Here is a 15,625-nt window from a genome sequence, read left to right on the forward strand (position 1 = left end):
GCTTGAGACCACCTGGGGCAGACCTAGTTGTCTATCATAGAGTTGGAAGAGACCACAAGGGCCATCGAGTCCAACCCCCTGCCAAGCAGGAAACACCATCAGAGCACTCCTGATATATGGTTGTCAAGCCTCTGCTAAAAGACCTCCAAAGAAGGAGACTCCACCACACTCCTTGGCAGCAAATTCCACTGTCGAACAGCTCTTACTGTCAGGAAGTTCTTCCTAATGTTTAGGTGGAATCTTCTTTCTTGTAGTTTGGATCCATTGCTCCGTGTCCGCTTCTCTGGAGCAGCAGAAAACAACCTTTCTCCCTCCTCTATGTGACATCCTTTTATATATTTGAACATGGCTATCATATCACCCCTTAACCTCCTCTTCTCCAGGCTAAACATGCCCAGCTCCCTTAGCCGTTCCTCATAAGGCATCGTTTCCAGGCCTTTGACCATTTTGGTTGCCCTCCTCTGGACACGTTCCAGTTTGTCAGTGTCCTTCTTGAACTGTGGTGCCCAGAACTGGACACAGTACTCCAGGTGAGGTCTGACCAGAGCTCTCGCTCTGCCACCATTAACCGTCTCTCCTACCTTCATGGCTAAGGCCTCCTCTGGAGAAAAACCTATTCAATCCTAGCAATGTTTTGGGCAGGGCTTATTTTCTAGGGGGGGGGGAGGTGCCGGTACTCACTGCCCAGAAATGGCTGGAGAAGGGACAGCCGAGTGGGGAAAATGAGACGGCACTTTGCACATGCTCAGCGGACCGCCACAGACGCTTCAGCCTTCACCTGAGGCTGCAGTGGCAGGGGGAGGCTGCTGCTGGGGCTAGCCACCCTGCGAGGGGCCTCCTCACGAGGGCAGCGGCTGGACGTGATTGGCAGCGAAATGCTGAGGTAAATGTAGGAGGTGTTAAGGAGGCAGATGCAGGGCAGGAAGGGGGCTTTGCTTGGGTGCAAGAAGGGTGGAAGCAGCAGCTCCTGAGGCACCTAAGGAAGGGGAGAAGAGAAGCCGGTTAGGGTGGGAGGCAGAGGCGCCAGCGGTGATGTAGAGGCCTCTGGTGTAGCTGCACCAACAGCAGCTTGTGCATCATCACAGCGAACAGCAAAGGGTGAATGACAGGTCATGTCCCAAGGTGAAAGACTTCTGGGAAAAGATTTATAATGAGTTGAAAAAAATGTTGAAAAATACATTTATTAAAAAACCAGAGGCCTTTCTACTTGGAATAATAGGATTGGAACTTCCTAAAAAAGATGCTAGATTGTTTTTGTATGCCACTACAGCGGCAAGATTGCTACTAGCTAAAAATTGGAAATCTCAAGAACTACCAACAGTAGAAGAATGGCAGAAGAAGATGTTAGACTTTTTGGAGCTGGCCGACCTGACTGGGAGAATCCGCGATCAGAAAGAAGAGGAATATCAAGAAGATTGGAAGAAATTTAAACATTGTAATACAAACTTCAATAGAAGTCACTTGAAAGTATCAAAATAGCTTAGGATTAGAGTATGAATGTATTGTAAAACATTATGGATTTAGGACATGTTGAAAAGAAAGGAAGATAATTATTTGAAGGAATTAATTTTATTAGAAAGAGGATATTGGAAAACTGTTACAAGGTGATTCAATGAAATTCAGATAGGGGGGATTTGAGGAAGTCAGTTAACAATGATAATGAAATTGGGTCCTAGAGTAATATTGGTTCATATTTTTGTCTTTTTCTTTTCTTTTTCTTTTTTAGTAATGTAATGTCTTTTTCTTTGTGTGTTGTATTTGTTATAAATTTGGAAAATCAATTAAAAAAATGAAAAAAAAGGGTGAATGACAGCACCCTGCAAGGCCCCAGCAGGTGGGTAACCACCGTCTCTGAGCGCATAAAGCTAGGAAAAGGTAGGAGGGGAAATTCAACACACACCCAACTTTGGTTGAAGCCTGTGTGGAGAGTATTCGCTAGGTGTCACGAGAGGAGTGGCCAAGAGAAAGGGTACTGCGTTCTGGCACATTCCAGCAGAAAAAAGCACGATTTGGGGGACCAAATTTTTAAAGTGAGGCCTAAGCATCCAGGGGAAACTCTTGCCCTGCTTTCTTCTGCTGGAAGATTCATCCATGCTAACTGCTAGTGGTTGAGTGACCTCCGTGTGTCCTCCTGAAACAATCGCATTAAGCATTAGCAAATGGGCACTAGTTGGTATTTAAACACAGCATGAGGTGTCTTGAAATCTTTTTGGGATTACCAAGCCTTTGAGGCACTCTATCATTTGGGGGATTCCAGGGTGGTAATTGCTGCTTTTAGCATGGTGGCATTTTCTAACAACTGTCACCCTTGTTTGGTTTTGTTTGTTTGTTTGTTTGTTTGTTTGTTTAAAAACACCTATGGAGAGGTGAAAAACAGCTTCTAGTAAATCGACATTTCCATGGCCTACTTACTGTCTGTTTAGTAGCTGCTGAAATCCAACACACAGCATGTCCTGTATCCATGACAGCAAAGAGTATTTATTACACCTGCTGCTTCTTGCTACTCGTCGGCACAGGTGGACTTTAGACCTCGACCATACTAAGTCAGACAAAGAAGGCAAAGAGACTAGCAGGCTGGCAGGCAAAAGGAGTGGCACACCCCACTGAAAAGGACAATTAATACCCAACAATGGTGAATGAAGGGGGATGGAATCTAGTTTGTCTATGTGTGTTGGAGAAGACTGGGAGGGTGATGTTTCTTGCTTTGCAGATTACAGTTTAATTTATCAAACTTTCTCTTTTGTTCCTTTTGTGTGTTGCAGGCAAAATTCCTGTCCCAAGATCAGATCAATGGTATGTACCTTTTAACAAAACACTCTTTGCAACTAATTAAATTTTCTTACCTTCTTATTGTGTGTGTCCTGCTCTGCCTTGGAAGAATGCCAAAGCAGATTTTGAGGAATTCCTTCTAACAAGTTTCTCGTCGAAGCACTGAGGAAGGTCATTCTTACTTAAGTCTTTAAAATATCGGGGAAGCGAGTGCCCACATCTTCACTAGGTATCATGGCACCAAGGATGCCACCATTTAATGCAGGGTTTCCCAAACCTGGGTATCCAGCTGTTTTTGGACTACTTTCCATAATCCCTGACCACTGGTCCTGCTAGCTAGGGATTATGTGAGTTGCAACCTAAAACCAGCTGGAGACCCAAGTTTGGGAAATGCTAGTTTAATGTCTTTTGGAGTTCTTTATAGACGGCTTGTCTATTGATGCATCTGAAGGCAGCCCTGTATGGGGAAGTTTTTTAATGTCTGGTGTTTTACTGTGGTTTTATAATTTGTTGGAAGCTACCCGGAGTGGCTGGGGCAACCCAGTCAGATGGGTGACGTATAAATAATTACTACTACTACCTTAGAAACAGATAATAAAAGAAATAACTTCAGCTACCAAGAACCGCTGCCTGTTCTCAGCCACAAAGTCCTTGTTGATGTGAAAAGTTAAGCACAGCTTCATAGTGGTTCCTCTGCTTTTCAAAGGAAAAGTTGCTGTTTTACCTTGAAATGGGTTAGCATTATATTATTGTTTTCCTGCCGTTTTGTCCAGTTGTTTTCCAAGTGTTGCTCATGCAGTGGTTATAGTAATCTGAAAAAAATATATAATGAAATGATAGAGAGGGACTTTCACTATTCCTAGAAGGTAGCTATTGTTGTTGTTTAGTCGTGTCCGACTCTTTGTGACCCCATGGACCAGAGCACACCAGGCACTTCTGTCTTCCACTGCCTCCCGCAGTTTAGTCAAACTCATGCTGGTAGCTTCGAGAACACTGTCCAACCATCTCGTCATCTGTCGTCCCCTTCTCCTTGTGCCCTCCATCTTTCCCAATATCAGGGTCTTTTCCAGGGAGTCTTCTCTTCTCATGAGGTGGCCAAAGTATTGGAGCCTCAGCTTCACGATCTGTCCTTCCAGTGAGCACTCAGGGTTGATTTCCTTAAGAATGGATAGGTTTGATCTTCTTGCAGTCCATGGAACTCTCTCCATCATTTCTCTTTAGCACTGGAGTGCCCCTCTGGGGCCTCAGTAAACATATATAATGGCCAGGGGTGATTATGGGAGTTGCAGTCCAGAAACATGTGGAGGGTCAAAGGTTACACACACCTTCTTTAGGATGTGTCAGTGAAACTGGGTTTCTTCCTCTCCTCCTTTTTCCCAACTAGAGTTCAAAGAATGTTTTTCTCTCTATGATAAGAAGCATAAAGGCAAGATCAATGCCAGTGATCTCATCACTGTTATGCGCTGTCTGGGGAGCAGCCCCACCCCCGGAGAAGTGGCCAGGCACCTTCAGCTGCAGAAAGTTGGTAAGTAAACGGTAGGCATAGTCAGCGCTTTAATAAACACTCTCTAGCAAAGGCAGCCTGTACAAATTACTTAGATCCCACCCCAAATTTCTTGGTCAGGTGCTTCTTTCCAGGGGTTAGAGAGCTAGTGTGTTAGCTAAGGTGATTCTCTCCTGCTGTTTTGGAGTCAAATAATCATAGAATTTCAAAGTTGGAAGGGAGCTAAAGTTGTCTAGTCCAACCTCCTGCAATGCAGGAATCACAGCTCAATAATCTCTGACAGATGGCCATCCAAACCCTTTTTTAAAAAAGCTTCCAGTAGAGTCCACCACCTTCTGAGGGAGTCCATTCTACTGTCCAACCACTCTTACTGTCAGACAGTTCTTCCTAATGTTTAGTCAGAATCTCCTTTCTTGTTACTCAAATACCTACCCTCTGAAGCAGCAGAAAATAAGTTTGCTCCCTCTTTTATGTGACAGCCCATCAGATATTGGAAGATGGCTATCATGTCTCCTCTCAGTCCCCCCTTTACCAGGCTAAACATCCCCAACTCCTTCCACTATTCCTCACAAGGCTTGGTTTCCCCACCACTGCCTGTTCAAACCCTATTATGTGAAATTCAGGAAAAAAAGTTTCCAATGTGCATCACTTTACACTTCTTTACTTTGAATTGCATTCAACATTTTAATGCCCAGTCAGTTTGGATAGGTCCTTTGGGAGCTCCCATTTTCTCCTTACATCTGTGAACCACTTGGTGTCATTAGCAAACTTGCCCAGTTCACTGACCACCCCCAAGTCTTGGTAGTTTATGAACAAATTGAAAACCTCAGGTCCCAATGCTGATGAGCCATGAGGGACTGCTTAATCCCCTCCCTCCAAGGGGCCTGTTAGGCACAAGAAACCACCAATTCAAGCAGACTACCCAATCTTTATTCTGGTTTCCAGACAGGACTGGAGAAATGGATTTTTCAACTTTCCTGACCATCATGTACAGGCAAATGCAGCAAGAAGATCCCAAGAATGAAATCCTCTTGGCCCTGTTGATGGCAGACAGGAAGAAGACGGGATTCATTTCAGTGGCAGAGCTGAGGGCCAAGTTGATGAATCTAGGAGAGAAACTGTCTAAGGAGGAAGGTAAAAGTTCTTAGTGGAGAGATTCTCTCTTGGCTGGCATGCATTTCTGACGTGTCCCCTCAATCTTAATTTTGCCTCCAGCGAACAGGTTTTTTAAAAATAATATTGTATTAATCAGGAGTAATAGGTAAAGGGTGTGCTTACTATGTGAAGCAGAAACTCTCCAACAATTTCCAGGTTATCTACCATCAACCAGATGTTTCGTTGGACTACAACTTACATCAGCCCCTGACAGGAGTTGCAGTGCAAAGTATCTGGAGGACACCAGGTTGTGGAAAGCTGCTTCACAGAGTCTGACTTGAGAGTCGGTGTGGTATAGTGGTTAGAGTGTCAGAGTAGGACCTCGAAGACCAGAGTTCAACTCCCCAGTCAGCCATGAAGCTCACTGGGTGACCCTGGGCCAGTCACTGCCTCTCAACCTAACCAACCTCACAGGGTTCCTGAGATTAATTGAGAACCATGAACGCCACCTTGAGCTGCTTGGAGGGAAAAAGTGGGATATAAATACAATACATAATAGCAACAACAACTGGTTATATTTAAAAGCATTTCCTTTCTATTGACATAACCAAACTGGGGACTGGAGATATTTCAGAAAAGGCTAATTACTAAACTAATCCTATATTTAGATTGCTCTCTCAGACCCCTTTGCTTTCCCATTTTCAAAATGGTACTTCTCTTAAGGAAGTTATCTAAATTAGCAGTGGCACTGGCTCCCACACTTTTCTTGAGAAAACTGGGTTGACAGCACCAATGTAAATATATGGAGCACCAGAGAGACAGGCGGGTGAGTGGAATAGACACAAGTTGTCAATTTCTGAGACCAACAGGATTGGGAAGGAAAACTGTTGGGCTTCTGCCTTTGCACAATGTAACCCACCTATTCCTTGAAATGGGAAAACTCCTTGGACCCACTGTAACATAGTTTCACACTTATTTCACACACAGGTGAAAAATAAAAAAGGTAGACAATAATCTAGATATAATGTACAACTAAACTGACATGCCACAATTACTGTGCAATTGTTTACAGTGGACAACCTCCTGAAGGAAGCCAAAGTGGGCCACAATGGAATAGTCAGGTATGAAGACCTGGTCCAATCCATCACTCTCCCTGTTGCCGACTACTGAATCATTAAGGAAGGAAACAGAAGGGCAACCGTCGTCCTTGTGGCTTGCAGTGCTCCTTCAGGTGCTTGATGGAACAACTGGGATCTCTCCCACTTACTTGCCTTAAATGCTTTGTCTTTTGGAACCCTCAAAAATATATAGTAGAGATCCAATTTTTCCCAGGCCCAAAGTGTTGGTTCAAACAAACCAGTGGAACTGGGCTTGTATAAAATGGACCACCTATTTCACTTCAATTTCAGTGTTTTGAAAACAAGGTGCCTAGGAATTTGGGTTATTTTTCAGTCCTGTGTTGGTGGGCCAAGAATTTTAAGGTAGCGTACAGGAAGAACTTGCAGGTTATGTACTAGGATTATTCAGCAGGGTTGTGTCTCCTGACCTTGTCAGGAGGTGTGTGGTTATTTTCCCTGTATTGAAAAAGCCCATTCAAATCTTGTTTCAAAACAAGGTGGGCTTTAAAAACTAAGCAGCACAGCAGGTGCTGAGCAGCCACCACCCACGCAACCAGTGGCTACCACTCTTGTCTCTGGGGGGCATGATCTACCAAGCCAAAAGACAGCCCCCAAGTTGAGCAGATCTGATTTAAGAGTACTTCCAGCACCCACTGGCAGAAATTGAGAGACAGTAGAGTCCAATTGTGTCACATTTGCGCTGGTTACCTATAGGACTTCTCAACAGACATGCACACATCCCTAAAAGCTTTCCTGCTGATGTAAATTTACAGTGTGCAAATTCAGCAACATTTATTCCAGAAGAGACAACGTAATAATGCTTTTTATTACATCTAAAGATGTTTTACATAAACAGGTAACATTCAGTAGGGTAAACCATTTTTTTGCAATGCATGTAATAAATATTTTCACTTGATACTTTTATACAAACTGACATTGGTCTACTATACATTTTATTTAAAAGCCACTTTTAAAACTTGTTTGGCATGCTGTATGGAAAACTAAGAGAAAGTTAAGGCAATGAATCACAGATCTGAGTTTACGGAATTAATAACTTTTTTAAAGTTTCTGCTTATTTACATATTGTTTTCCCTTTTGTTAATTAGAGCAACAAACAGCAGCACAAGCCGGGGGCCTCTGGCAGGTTCTCTCTCAATAAAAATCTAAGCTCTCATTGAAAGGAAAATAATAAAAACAAAGCAAGACATAATGTATTGTGAAAAAGAAAACACCCTGAAATGTTTAATGCAATGAAAAAGATTAACCACATTAAAAAAAAACCAAGGACTAGCTACAAGTTCGGTGGAAGGTTTCTAAAAGTGCCTTCTTCCAGGGGAGTATGGTATATGTTTGATAGGGATAAGAAAATCTGGGAATGCAGTAATGAAAATATTGCAAGACTTTGCAACAAACTGCTAGTTAAGTCTTAGCAAGGTTTAATTTGGTTTTGCTTTTAGGTAAAAACAACAACAAACTCTGCATCGAGTAATGCCCACAGAAGTGATTCAGAATCACTCTACCCCTGCTATTATACAAGGATCTTGCATCTGTGTGTACTTGTGTAGACACTCACTCACTCACTCACTCACTCCCCCAAATTTTTTGTACAAAGTGAGACACACATCCAAGCAGCACACATCCCTCTACTTTTCTTTTGGAAAAACAAGGACAAAAAACGTGAAACAACAAGTTATGAAATGCAAGAAGTACGCTTTCCATATTCAAATTTAACAGGATTTGTGTGTTAATTAAAAAACACCCCTTAACTCCATGTTACTAAAAAAAAATCTCTGCAATTCTTAAAAATTAGTATTTTAAAGAAACTGATAGACTGCAGGTAATGCCAAAATGGAACCGTTCCCCAATTAACTATTATTGTTGGCTAAAAAAAACACAAACAACTTAAAACACACACACACTGGCCAGGAAATAGCTTTTCAAAAGAGGTTCCCGGAATTAAATACATCAAAAATCCCCTCCCCAACCCAAAACCCAAGTTAAGGGAGGCCAGGAAACACTATTCACTTTGAATTGGGAAGATTCATTGTTTTACTTAGTATGAAGCACAGGAGGAGCAGGAAAAGACATATAAAATGGTTTGCTACCTTAAATTTTCAAGCGCTCTCCACATTAAACATTAATTGACTGACCTTTGCTCTTTATGTGCCTTGTCTCATTTGTAATGCTTTTAAATGTCTCATTCCCAAACTGCAAGCACAATGCCCACCCCTTACTGCCCACTGTGGTGAGAAGTGTCATTTACCTTATCAGTGAGAGAGAAACATGGAAACCCGTGGGCTCAATGTAGCAGGTACCTTTTAATTTCACAATTAACTGGACTTAAAAAAACTGAACCAGTCCTAGAAGATTTCTAGTCTTACACAGTTCTAGATCTTTATCGAGCATCCACAGGCTAAGAAAGAGGATGGGCAAAATCCTCCCCCACCCCAAACACCATTCAGGCAAGTCACACTGAAGATAATTGCACTCTCAGGCAGTTCCCGTTTACTGTAAAGCACAATATTACTTCCAGCATTCAAACACACCAAACAGCACTGAAAGCAGAGTACGGCGTTCCTTGAAGCCTGACGAATTGTTGGAAAGTCTCCTAAAATTCTGACTCGACAGTTGTTTTGTCAGATGTAGAAAAATCTCGACAGACATGCAGATAAAAACCATTTGAGTTGCAGTAGATACATTTGGTGAGTAGGGGGGAGCCTTGTGTAGATGCTGTAGCCAAGTGCACACTTATATATGCTTGCATTGCATGACAATAAATGGGTCATAAATACACTCAATTGCAGCCCATCATCTGCATGCACTTGACTGTACCACATATTCCAGGTAACAATATAGGAAGATGCCTCATACTGAGTCAGACTATTGGTCCATATAGCTCAATATTGTCAACACTGACTGGTAGCAGCTCTCCAGGGTCCCAGGCAGGGGGCCTTCCCAGCTCTACATGTTGGCAGAGACTGAAGCTGGAGCCATCTGCATTCAAAGCAAGCTACAAGACCCATATCTTACAATGTATTTAGCAGGTGGTACCCAGACTCACGTTTAACTGCCTGATAAAAAGCATTCACCTTAAGCTAAGAAGCAGAGCATCAGCTACAGGGTTTCATCAGAACACTTGTCAATTTTGACTCCTGCAACTACACTGTGACCAGACTTTCCAAAGTTAGCAAATCTCCGATTGTTTCAGTGTTTGGAATGATCCTTCCAATTGCAACAAAATGGGACTACATTTTATATTAAGTTGAGCCAGTTTCATTATACTTTTAAAAAAAGAAATCAGTTTCTGATGCCTCCAAGCTAGATTGAACTTAGAAAGGATTCCTCTTTTGTGTTCCTTTTATTTAGATTTTACTGACATTTAATAAATTATAAACTAGTCGAAGGAAACATTTCAGCCAGACAGTAATGGAATTCACATGCATGAAACAGACACACTGAGACACACACACACACACAGATCTATAAATACATATATACACACACATATACATATGAACAAACATTTTAAAAATTCAAGTCAGCTTTTAAAATGGCGAAGGGGACATTTGAAAACCCACTTAGAACATTTATACTGTCTCTCAATTAGTTGAAAAGAAATGATTGTTTCCTATTAAAAAGTGGTGGCTTGATATCAATGCAAAGTTTATCTTAAAAACGATTTTGAAAACAAAGCTGGGGGGACAAGATATACTAACTTCTGCAGCTATGGTTTAAAGAAATCGCTAACATGGTCTTTGATAAAGTATAGCAAAAAAAGAAAAAACTACTACCAACCCTGCTACCTCCCTCCTTCCTATCCATTCCTGATTTGTTGTAAACCTAGATTTTTAAAAGCTAGCTATAAAGTATTTTCACAGCAGAGAACAGATCTGCACTCCAATGAGGGCTCTGGGATACATCAACATGGCTGCTTGGCCCTCCCCTTCTTTCTCCCATGTACTATGAACAGTTTCCCTTTCTCTCTATTTACATGTTCTGTCATTTAGTAAAAAAGGAAGAGTTTAAATAATCCCCAAGCTGGAAAAGACTCTTTCCTAACTAATCATACAGGTTTCAAGGTAGTGGGGGGGGGGGGGAGACCCACAAACATTAAAGGAGAATAAAATATAGTTTCACATGCTCAGTCAGAAGAAGCAAAAATCATTCAATAATTATTTTGAAGCCAATAAGCAGGTAGGGGGATGGATCACCCTCAAGATTTTAACAAAATTTTGGTAAATTTGAAGGAAAGGGGGAAGGACTTTGAACTTAAAAAAAGAGTTGTGTGGGGTTCGGCCACTAATATAGCCCAATCTGATGTAGGTTTGTTCTGAAGCACAAGTGCGTAGGATTGGAGCCTATAGTTCAAATATGCTTGCAGAAAGGACTCTGGCATGCTATTTGTCATTATCCGCTGCAAAATACATATTTTTCAAATTATATCATCTCATTTAAGTCCTGATAGCACAGTACGATGTAGGAGTTTCACAAAAGAGATTTTTAAAGTCCCGGGGAAGGAAGTTTGAGTGTTAGGCCAATGTCGAATGACCTCAAGAAAGCAAGTCTTTAACACAGAACATTTAACATACAAGGAAGGATCACCGATGCCTTTATGGCAGCAGGATTTTAAGAAGCCATTTTGCCTCATGCAAAAGCGGAGAGACTTTCCAATGGTAATGCTTCAACATGCAGGAGTGTGGGTATTTTTCCCCCCATGAGGAGAACTGATGAACACACAAACAGAACAATATGGTGTCTGGTGAAGGAACAAGGAAGGTTCCGAACAGATGTTCAGAACCAGAAGGAAGAGCTGAAAGAACATTCCAAGAAGCCACACAACCAGTTTAGCAGGCAGAGAATGCTGTGGAATTGACATAAATTACAAAGAAAGAGAGAGGGCCTGATCCACTGGCACAAGACTAATTCATTTAAATTGTACTTGTGCAGAAAAATATTCCCAGAGGATTGTGCCCTAAGGAGGAAAACCATTCCCTCCAGTTATTGTGGGTGCCATCTGTCTTCCCTGGAACTAGAAGCCTCCCAGAACTTTTCAAAGCTTCAATCACTCCATTAGTTTTCCATTAATATCACTGTGAAGAAACAAAGTGATGCAGTTAAAAATCAAAGCCTTAAAACAAACGAACACTTGAGACAGAAAGGGTGGTGTAAAATCTTCCGTATCCAAAAATCTAGGTTGGGAGCTTTTGTCATTTTTTTTACCAGTCAAACCATATTTTGTTTATATACAAAAGTACAACTGAAAATATAGTTTTGTTCTCTGTACATATCTTAATATTTTTTTCCCTACAAAAAGGAAAAGCTCGTCTGCATTTCTAAACAAAATAAGATAAAACAAAACCCCAGATCTCTCCTCTAGCTAGTCCAGTGAAAACTCAACAAGATTCAGTCCAAGGAAATGATATCCGGCATGACGCCAAAGAGAGAGGCTGGGTCTGTGTTACTTCTGTTGGCCACGGGGTGGCCATGGGTCTCTCGCAGGCTGTTGGAGGACACGAGGCTGCTGTTGCTGCCGCTGTTGCTGCCGTTAGTGGCTGGAAGGGTGGCACTCCCTCCTGCGTTCAACTGATCCAGGAACATCTGAGACGAAGCATAGGGGAAAAACCGGGAGTGCAAAAGTTCTGGGTCATCTGAAGCAGACACGGCGGCGGCTGCAGCGGCCAGAAGAGAAGTGCTATAATGCTGGAGATGTGAAGGAGGACAAAGGGCAGCTGTGAGGCACTGGAGAGCAGGTTTTAATAAACGGCACTCATGCATGTTTTGGCTACTACTCCACTGTTTTTATTTCACGCCCTTCACCGTAAGGGTGGGTTGCAGCAATATGCTCACACAAGTAAAACCCGTTCCAAGCAAAACCAGCACAGTACAGATAAAACAAAAGAGGTGGGTCCACAAGGGTTAAAAGGCCAGGGGGCTACAGGCCAATAAAGAGGGGATTCCAAGTACTTATGGGCAGCTCAGTTTCTTTCCAGAACTGCCACTGTTACAGGTGCCATGTAACAATACCTGCTCCACATTTGTATGAAACCTGCATTTTAATATAGCAGCACCTACACTTTGGAACTGCCAACTCACTGTATTCTTTTTGGCACCCACTAAAAACATTTTTGTTTTGGCAAGTCTACCCAGACATGTAGAATGTTGGTGCATGTTTTAAACTGGTTTCAGATTGTTGCTGATTTTGTGCATAATTTTTTTGAAATAATAATAAATAATAAATAAAAGGGTCATCAAAATTCCTGCATGCAGATCACAGGCATGTTGGATTTGTTGGGTGCAATAATTGGACACAGAACCGAGTGCCCCAAGAATACTGGTTTTCTGCAGTCACGCTCGAGGAAAAAGGTCAGGCTCAAGGTTTCACTGAGAGGATTACTGAAATCAGAGGAGACAGTATAATGGGGAGGAAGTGAGACCTTGACTGTGGGGAGAAGTCCCACTTCCTATTTACTGGACTTTACTGGCAAAATGCATGCAGAGTCCTTTAGCATTTCCTCAAGGAAGAAAAAGACCTGAATGCTTTTTAAAAAACAAGTTAAATGTTCAGTTTTAAGCAATACTTTTGCAGTGCAATCCCAGTTGTGCAGGCTTGCTCCCCTCAGTGATGGAAATCAATGCTAGAATAATGTATTCTGGCAAAGATATTCTAGCACATCAAAAATAATTTATAGTACTGCCTGCTGGTTTCAGCCATTTGACATTTTCAATTTGGGATACTGTATTAAAAAGAAATTCTCCCTATATTGGATCAAAACTACTACCCTTTGTGACTGTTCTAGAATCATTTTCTGCCTCCCATTAGCAGCTTACCTGATTGTCTCCTGGTAAGAAAGAGAAGAAGTCCAGTCCTATGAAAAAGGCAAAATGAAACAGGTTCATTTTCTCAAAACACACACCCCAAAATCAAACAGCTTTAAGCAGAATATAGCACAGATCCTCATCACTCTTGCTTAGCCTCCAGCCTTCCTCAAACAGTGCTTCTCTTAAACTAGCCTATGCAAAATTATGTCAGGAAAAAGAAAAATATGTTAAGTATGTTGGGTTTTTTGCTATAAACCTTTGGTGACAGGCCTTGTGAAGCCATGAAAAGGGGCCAAATCTTGTATGGCGCATGCTCTGTACACCTTAGATTGTGGGCTCAACCCCCAACACCATCAGTTTAAAAGGACATTAGTAGCAAGGTTGTGAAAGGCTCCATCACTCAAGGCAAATACTTCACACTCAGTAATGTGGTGGCTGCTTCTCTGCTACTAATTACAGTAACTAATTCAGTTTATATTCCACCCAAAGAAGCCCGGGGCAGCAAACATATCAATAATATGAAATATGTTTAAAAGCCTTCTGAAAACAATTGAAACATTCTTAAACAGTTAAAATATCCAAACAGTAATTTCAGGTATTACTATTACAGTGGTACCTCGGGTTACATACGCTTCAGGTTACATACGCTTCAGGTTACAGACTCCGCTAACCCAGAAATATTGCTTCAGGTTAAGAACTTTGTTTCAGGTTGAGAACAGAAATTGTGCTCTGGTGGCGCGGCAGCAGCAGGAGGCCCCATTAGCTAAAGTGGTGGTTCAGGTTAAGAACAGTTTCAGGTTAAGTACAGACCTCTGGAACGAATTAAGTACTTAACCCGAGGTACCACTGTATCTATGATGTTTATCCTGTCAGAAACCTACCTTGGAGGTCGTAAGGCATGGGTGTCATATGGAACGGGTGCCTGTAGTCTTGTATAAGTGACGTGTTGATGTAGCTTGTGTCAACAGCCGGAAGGCTCGGGGTTCTTGAAACAGGAGAGACTTGATGCGGCATACTTGAAATGCTAAGAAGCAGAAGCAGAAGCCTGAGTTTAGAAGATGGGGCCTGCCAACTCCTCCTGCAGTATCCCAGACAGACAGAACCTGGGGTCCAGAGCTGGGCATTTGTGGTCCTTTCACTTCATGCCTTCTGACAAATGTTTGATGCAGCTAGATTTTTCATATATACTACTGCCACTAATAACCCTGAGGTTCTCTTGCAAAGTCCTTTTCACCCTGCCTTTTGCTTTTGCACCTCCTGCTTGCCATCCTGATGCCCACAATTCAGAACATAAGAAGGGCCTGCTGGATCAGGCCAATGGCTCACCTTGTCCAGCATCCTGTTGATGTATGTAACCCTCATGAATAATTTCTGCAGCACAGGCCTCTGCCAAACATTAACTGCAGGGAGGGGAGAACCTAAGAGCTCTTTCACGTGCTTCTGTTTCCAGAACTGGGGCTGGTGGAGGATTTGGTCACCTGGGGGCAATTTTTATTCACCAGAAAGGGACAGGTGAGCAAGCAATGGCAAGCTCTTATGCACAGCTCAGAAATGAAATACTTGAAGATATCTGAGAGCACCTCTGAAGGCTTGGGGTTCAAATCTCACTTGGTTTTATACTCCCAGCCTCCTTTAAGTATTCCAGCAACTGGAAACGGGCACTGTAATTTCAGCAAGGTAGGGGTAGAGGCAGGGAGTGAACTAGTTCAGACTTCCTGTTTATAGAAACTCAAGACAAAAGTCACACATAACAGAAACCACCCCCCTCCCTCATGCAACTTAGCCATAAAAGACTCTGTACAGTTAGTTCATCCTTAAAGGCAATTTTTTGAAGTAGGGTAGTTCCACGCTTCCCAAAACAAAATATATTGTTATATTAAATACACTCATGCCAATACCCTATTGTATTTTGATTAACTAATCACCTTGGTTACAATGTCAGAGGTGTCATCTAGCTTCCACAATTGCCCCAATACTTGTTATAGGTCCAGAAACTGTACTGCCTCAGGGAAATTCTCAATTATTATTTGTTGTAAAAATGCATTGGATACAGTCTTTTTTGCCAGAACCGTAACAACTTTCTTTCTTATGGGAAAAAGAAGCAACAGAAGGGTCACATTTGCCATTAAAATGCCACTGACTGCATTCCATGTTTCTCATAATCAGAACACGCCTATTGAAATTAATGGATCTGACTGACCAAGGTCCATTAATTTCAGAGAGTCTTCTCGGAACATAACTTCAGCTGAATGCAATCCAATGCTTTTAAGTTGAAAGGTTTTGATGGCTTACAAGTTCCATGAAATGAAACAGTGAGCTC

The 15,625-nt window shown here is 42.1% G+C and overlaps 2 protein-coding genes across 6 annotated transcripts in view; one reads left to right on the forward strand and one right to left on the reverse strand.

Annotated features, from left to right (window-relative positions):
* Nucleotides 1–682: 682 nt before the first annotated feature.
* CALML4 (calmodulin like 4) lies at nucleotides 683–8,636 on the forward strand. Of its 3 annotated transcripts, none has more exons than XM_080982265.1 (5): nucleotides 683–883; nucleotides 2,763–2,793; nucleotides 4,154–4,294; nucleotides 5,219–5,407; nucleotides 6,441–8,636. In XM_080982265.1, the coding sequence occupies exons 3-5, from the start codon at nucleotides 4,228–4,230 to the stop codon at nucleotides 6,536–6,538; spliced, it is 354 nt and encodes a 117-aa protein (XP_080838391.1). In that variant the 5' UTR covers nucleotides 683–883; nucleotides 2,763–2,793; nucleotides 4,154–4,227; the 3' UTR covers nucleotides 6,539–8,636. The 3 variants fall into 3 exon arrangements, with proteins under 3 accessions (XP_080838391.1, XP_080838390.1, XP_080838389.1); XM_080982264.1 differs by lacking the exon at nucleotides 683–883 and adding an exon at nucleotides 1,005–1,122; XM_080982263.1 differs by lacking the exon at nucleotides 683–883 and adding an exon at nucleotides 2,521–2,632.
* PIAS1 (protein inhibitor of activated STAT 1) overlaps nucleotides 7,278–15,625 on the reverse strand; it is a 53,979-nt gene continuing 45,631 nt past the window's right edge. For all 3 annotated transcript variants that reach the window (XM_080982145.1, XM_080982147.1, XM_080982146.1), the window contains exons 12-14: nucleotides 14,187–14,329; nucleotides 13,315–13,352; nucleotides 7,278–12,186 (exon numbers count right to left, since the gene is read on the reverse strand). In XM_080982145.1, coding sequence (XP_080838271.1) covers nucleotides 11,890–12,186; nucleotides 13,315–13,352; nucleotides 14,187–14,329 — 478 coding nt within the window. In that variant the 3' untranslated portion in view covers nucleotides 7,278–11,889. The remainder of the gene's footprint in view (nucleotides 12,187–13,314; nucleotides 13,353–14,186; nucleotides 14,330–15,625) is intronic.

The sequence above is a fragment of the Podarcis pityusensis genome, assembly GCF_964106645.2.
Source record: "Podarcis pityusensis genome assembly, chromosome: 14".
Classification (NCBI taxonomy): domain Eukaryota; kingdom Metazoa; phylum Chordata; class Lepidosauria; order Squamata; family Lacertidae; genus Podarcis; species Podarcis pityusensis.

Excerpts from the sequence above, each read along its gene's own strand:
- CALML4 (XM_080982263.1), top strand. Across the intron at positions 4,295-5,218 it reads CCTTCAGCTGCAGAAAGTTG|ACAGGACTGGAGAAATGGAT; the intron begins GTAAGTAAACGG and ends TCTGGTTTCCAG. Across the intron at positions 5,408-6,440 it reads GAAACTGTCTAAGGAGGAAG|TGGACAACCTCCTGAAGGAA; the intron begins GTAAAAGTTCTT and ends AATTGTTTACAG.